At 46.5% G+C, this 6000-nt stretch overlaps 1 protein-coding gene across 1 annotated transcript in view; it reads right to left on the bottom strand.

Annotated features, from left to right (window-relative positions):
* The window catches only part of rpgrip1l (RPGRIP1 like), an 18911-nt gene extending 16961 nt beyond the window's left edge, over window positions 1-1950 (bottom strand). Inside the window, exons 1-3 of the mRNA XM_069686839.1 lie at window positions 1879-1950; window positions 949-1227; window positions 1-128 (exon numbers count right to left, since the gene is read on the bottom strand). The exon at window positions 1-128 is cut by the window's left edge and continues 186 nt beyond it. Coding sequence (XP_069542940.1) covers window positions 1-128; window positions 949-1220 — 400 coding nt within the window. The 5' untranslated portion in view covers window positions 1221-1227; window positions 1879-1950. The remainder of the gene's footprint in view (window positions 129-948; window positions 1228-1878) is intronic.
* Window positions 1951-6000: the final 4050 nt, after the last annotated feature.

The following is a 6000-nucleotide window of genomic DNA, read 5'->3' as shown; positions in this document are numbered from 1 at the left end:
CCTGCAGCTCCTCCATCATCTCCTCCATCTCCACGTCCCGGACCCTTGAGACCGGCAGACCTCCGCCCACCGCCAGCTGCTCCATACGACCCCGGTCCTTCACCAGCCGCATCAGCTTAGTGCCCAGCCTGAGGGAGGAGGAGGAGGAGGAGGAGGAGGAGGAGGAGAAAAAAAGATGAAGATGAGGAAGCGTAGGGTAAGGAAGAGATGTAGGAGGAAGAGAAGAACAAAAAAGAAGAAGATAAAGAGGAGGAGGAGGAGAAAAAAGGAGAGGGAGGAGGGAGAGAGAGGAGGAGGAAGAGGAGAGGGAGGAGTAGCAGGTGGAGGAAGACAGAGGAAGGCGAGGAGAAAAAAGATGGAGGGGGAGGAACAGAGAGAGCAGGAGGAGAGAGAGCAGGAGGAGTGAGAGCGTGAGGAGAGAGAGCGAGAGGAGAGAGACCGGGAGGAGTGAGAGCGGAAGGAGTGAGAGCGTGAGGAGAGAGAGCGAGAGGAGAGAGAGCGAGAGGAGTGAGAGCGTGAGGAGTGAGAGCGAGAGGAGAGAGAGCGGGAGGAGTGAGAGCGTGAGGAGTGAGAGCGTGAGGAGAGAGAGCGAGAGGAGAGAGAGCGTGAGGAGTGAGAGCGTGAGGAGAGAGAGCGGGAGGAGTGAGAGCGGGAGGAGAGAGAGCGAGAGGAGAGAGAGCGGGAACAGAGAGAGCGAGAGGAGAGAGAGCAGGAGGAGAGAGCGGGAGGAGAGAGAGCAGGAGGAGAGAGCGGGAGGAGTGAGAGCGGGAGGAGAGAGCGGGAGGAGTGAGAGCGGGAGGAGAGAGAGGAGGAGAAAAAGTTTGAAAAACACCACCCTGATGATGTCATAGTGATTGTCTGAATAAAATGAGGCATTAAGGAAGAACAGATGCTGTATGTTATTGGTGTGTGTGTGTGTGTGTGTGTGTGTGTGTGTGTGTTTCTCACTTCTTGATCTTGTCATCCTGTGTGTTAATGTGCTGTTTGAGGAGCAGGGTCTCCTCATGGAGGCGCAGGAACCGGTCCTCCAGCTCCTCCCTGGACACCCTGGAGACGTCCTGTGGCGTCCGCAGCAGGGACACGCACGTGCCTGGAACTTCATTGTGTACTGAACCGTAACAGTCCGACAGACCTTGTGGAGCTGCAGGAAGTCTGGACAGATTAACTGTGATGTCTCTGACCGGCATATCGGCTGCTGTCTCATCCAGTGCAGTGGACATGTTCAATCTGAAAATGGTTAAACATCAGTCATTCAACACAACGTCTTACTTCATCACTTTTATCATTTGGTCGGTATACGGCCCGAATTCATTTAAACCGTTCAGTTTGAGGAGAAAACGCGACGCAAAACTCCATTTGAAACTCTGTTCGCTTAAACGTCTGTCCCTTCAGCATCATCAGCCGAGCTACTTTTTAGATATCCCGCAGAAACGCGTGCTTTCTGCTGCCTGCTATGTGCCACACAGAAATGGGGCATTAAATGATTCTTCTGTACTTTGAGCCACATCTCTGAAGAAAACGTAACGTTACTGTTGTACTTATAACGCAGTCTGGCGTCACATCCTCTGCACTGATTTAGTCGCATATTCTAGAAAAATACAAATATCTGTATCACTGGGACGTAAGTACGATTATCAAAAAAGCTTCGAAAATGTCGCGTGGTGTAAAACAAATCCTGTCTGTTGAGGTTCGAGTCCATCCTATCTCCCAGAGCAGTGCTTGGTTAATGTTAGCTACGTTAGCTAGCTAGCTCAACTCTGCAGCAAAAGCGCTAACTAGCTCTGTCCTTGAATCACGGTGAAATGTTGCAGCAGTGACACATGTGTCTCCGAATGTTACAAAAACAAGTCTCACTGCACATTTTAAAACATTTCTTACCTTTTTTTAGCTACTTTATTCAGTTCTGAGTGATGGTTGCTACTGAAAACAAAGCAGTTCGTGTCGTTATGATACAACTACGCATGCGCGGAAGAGATGTTTCGGTTGAAAAAGAGCGAATCTTTTCAGTGAACGGAATGATCCGTTCACTTTCATGCATTCAATCCGTTCCTTTCGTTCACTCAGCTCCGCTCGCGGGCCGCGGCTTCCCAATCCCTCCCTTCTTCCTTTTAGAAAACCAGACTGATTGATGTTAGCACGCGGCAATTGCTTTTTGGAGGAGGGCTGTATGTACCAAATCAAATGTATCAAATGACCATCATCGGTTAGGAGAACTACGGAACGTATGATCTGAATCTCTCTCTCTCTCTCTCTTTGCGACATGTAAAGTGAAGTCAGCTAAAATGGGCCAGTTTTGTGGTAAATGATCTTGAAGACCATTAAATAAGCTGCGCGTGAGCTCTAATTATGTTTTTATTAATTGGCACAGGCCTCATAGATATTTATTTGTTTAAAAAAATGTGGGAAAATACAATTGTTTTGGTATCGTTCGTTTTTTTTTTTTCACACAGCAGTGTTGGGGGGTACTCTACAGTTTTTTCCAATTGCTAACACACTGAAATGCAACGCACAGTTATTTAAACTGACTCAGAGAGCAAAACCGCGTCTCAAGTCTCCAAAAGTCGAAACACATTTTCTGCTTTGTGCACATTTTGCAATTCAAAATGGCACAACACGGTTCTCTGCGTAAGACACAACAAGCTGACGTAAAGTCACATGTTTGCCATTTCAAAACACTGCCATTCAAAATGACACTACAAGAGCTAACTGGCCAATATATGAGCCACCTGGCCAAACACCTCAATGGTCAATTGTTTCCACTTCAGTCAGGAAGTAAGCACTATAAAAAAGACCACAGGTGAGCACCTTTTTTTTTTTTTTACAACAACAATGGAAGACGTTTCAGAGAGAGAGAGAGGAAGAGGAAGAGGGAGGGTGAGAATGAGAGGGGGAGGGGGAGGAAGAGGGAGGGGTAGAGCTGGTAGAGGAGTTCATGGCCAAAGAAGACAACAACTTTCAAATGAAATCAGAGCAACCTTAGTTGATCGTGTCGTCAACCTGACAACGCGAGAGGCTGGACAGAGAGTGCAGCCCAACTTGAGCCGTTTAACTGTCGCCTGTCATCCGGACTTTTAGACTGCAGTACAGGTATGTAACTTACATTTCTTTCACACTATAGTACACCCCATGTCATAGTGTACACCTGTTTACTTCACGAATGGCTGATGTCATACACTAACTGTACAAGTTTCCTGTACAATTGACTCTCCTGTGGGGGACACATCTTTAGGCTGCGTTGTCCAAGCCCTACACTTCTGTTTTTTTGTTTTTCTAAAGAGAGACGCACCCATGGTGGAGGAGGGGGCCACATGTTCACCGGGGGACAGGAAGCTGCTGTTGTAAACTTGGATTGGGAAAATAATGAAATCAGATTACGAGAAATTCAAAGCCACATGCTCCAAGACAACACCGTATTCAACAACATCCAACGAGTCGGTCTGAAATCAGAGGGAAACAACTTTATAAGGAAACTCTGAAAGAAACAAAGAGCTCAGACGAGCACATGTGGATGTTCTGCAGTACACTGCACGCAGCATTGTTTCCCAGTGTACTGGATAACACCAGACTGACTGTGTTTTGTTCTTTGTTTTCAGGGAGTACTGGACATGGATGCTCATGCAATCCCACATGAGTACATCTTTATAGATGAGGCTGGGTTCAACCGAGCGAAGACCAGAAGAAGGGGAAGAAACGTCATTGGCCACAGAGCCATTATAGATGTTCCTGGCCAGCGTGGTGGGAACGGTACGTCGTAGTATGGGACAACGTGAGCTTTCATCCTGCAGCCCCAGTCCAAAACTGGTTTGCTGACCACCCACCATTTCTTGTGCAATACCTCCCACCATACTCACCATTTCTGAACCCCGTAGAAGAGTTCTTTTCGGCATGGCCGTGGAAGGCGTTCGACCGGCAGCCCTTTGTGTGCATGCCTCTTGTGCAGGCTATGGAGGAGGCGTGTGATGAAATTGATGTGGGTGCGATTCTGGGATGGATAAGGCACTCGAGGCGCCTCTTCCCTCGATGTCTGTCAAGGGAAGATATTGCCTGTGATGTGGACGAGGCATTGTGGCCAGACCCAGCTGTGCAGAAAGATGCTGCCTAATTATTTTTCTTGCCTCTTTTTTTTTGTAATATATATTTTTTCTGCAATTTTCTTTTTCAGTTTACGTTTTTTTTTGTGAGCATATTTTTGTTCACTCCAATGTAAATCTATCTGCTGTGCATGTTCACTGACCTGTTTGGTGAAAAAGAAAATGAATAAACGTTTCAACGTGTGTGTGTTTCTGCAAATATTTCTGTGCATGTGAACAATCTGAAGAAGTTTCTACAATTTGAACTGTTTTAGTATTATGGTAAAGCATACTAAAGATGATGACATCACACTGAGTTTGATCATGAAGCCTGATGATCCTCTGCAGCTCTGTGTGAAATAACGAACTATACAGCACACTGCAGTCTCTGAACAGTGACAGACAGTTTGAGCGTCGAGGGGGGCCAATGACTTAGGCTAACGTGACCGGGTCATCTCTGGGTCGTGAACGAAATGAGTCCCAACAGGTCATTCTGATCCTCGACCACGACAAACTAAAGTGGCGGGGGTTCATCTGTCAGGCCTCAACAGTTCTCACATGTTTACAGCACTGATGGATGAACACAAACAAAACTACGTCTGTCAGTAGAAGGTGGCCATGTTTTGTAATGGAAGTTCGACGTTAATATGTGAACTATTTTTAACAAACCGACTGGTCAATAACTTTGTTGTGTTTGTACTGACACTATGTGTCTGAAATATATCAATAAAGTAAAGTTAAATACTAGAAGCTGTTTTACACCTCGAAAATAAAACAGTGACACAACAGCAAGATGAGATAAAACAAGAATGTTTATTTTGAAATATTGTTTTATTTTATTTTATACAAGTTATTTTTTAACTGTTATGTAACTGTAACTGTAACTGTAACTGTTATATCGTGATGATTGTATGAACAGACCCGTGGATGCAATAGGAGCCGTCATCGCTCATGAACGAGTGAGAGTGAGGGAGGAGTGCGTGAGTTGCGGATAAACCGGAAATGTCACTGAACGACCTGGTGAACGAGTGTAATGAACGAATCATTCGGCTGAACGAGATCCGAAGATCCGGGTCACTGCAGTGAACGAGAGCTGCCATCTCTGGAAAACTACATCTCCCACAAATCTCCTCCGACTGCGCATTGTGGGAGATGTAGTTTTCTGCAAACTGAAAGCATATTTACGTCTTCAGGTGCTAAATATCCACTCCTCACATATTTAGATTGAACTTTACATTTGATTGATTATCGATCACACTTTGATGAAACTGGAGAACCCTCATAAAGAAACAAAAACCTTTGGGTGTGTTTGTGCACCTCTAACGACTTCTTTTTCTTTCTGGATATTTCCATCGCAGCGCTCCCTCTGTGTGCGTCCATCAGCTCTATTTCAGCTGCTTACATTATCTGTTACCCATGACGATGTTTCAGGAGGGACACTGGGCCAATTTGAGGCCTCTGTCTGACTTTACATGTAGGCCTATTTATGAGCAGCTCCCTTGTATACATACATCTTTGGGATTTGACAGGCGTGCTGTCAGCCGTCTGCCTCTCATGAATCGGCAATGGGTCTAATTTATCAGCGAGAGATGAGTGTTGGGGCTGGACAGAATGAGTTCACTCTACATGTCAGACTGCTGGTTTGCTGCACAGCGCTCACTGGGCCGTGACAGTCTCCCATCACTGCTGCTTCTTCCAGCCGTGACCTTTGACCCCCCCCTCTCCCTCTCTGTAGGCCGGGACGCTGCGGTAACATGAAATGTGCGTCTGTCAGAGAGTCAGCCTGTCGTTGAAATCCATGATGCCTGCCGACCTTTTGTTCAACAGGCCGTGCCCGCCGCAGCGCAACAACTGTCAGAGGCCGGACCACAGGAGCCCAGAGATTGTAATATAGGCAGATTTACCCTCCGACAGCCTCTGCCTGCTTCTA

Source organism: Semicossyphus pulcher, unplaced genomic scaffold (assembly GCF_022749685.1).
Source record: "Semicossyphus pulcher isolate SPU_LCO1_2020_fin unplaced genomic scaffold, fSemPul1.0.p SCAF_8, whole genome shotgun sequence".
In the NCBI taxonomy this organism is placed as follows: domain Eukaryota; kingdom Metazoa; phylum Chordata; class Actinopteri; order Labriformes; family Labridae; genus Semicossyphus; species Semicossyphus pulcher.
The sequence above is the reverse complement of the archived record's forward strand: the minus strand, read 5'-3'. Positions and strand labels throughout refer to the sequence as shown.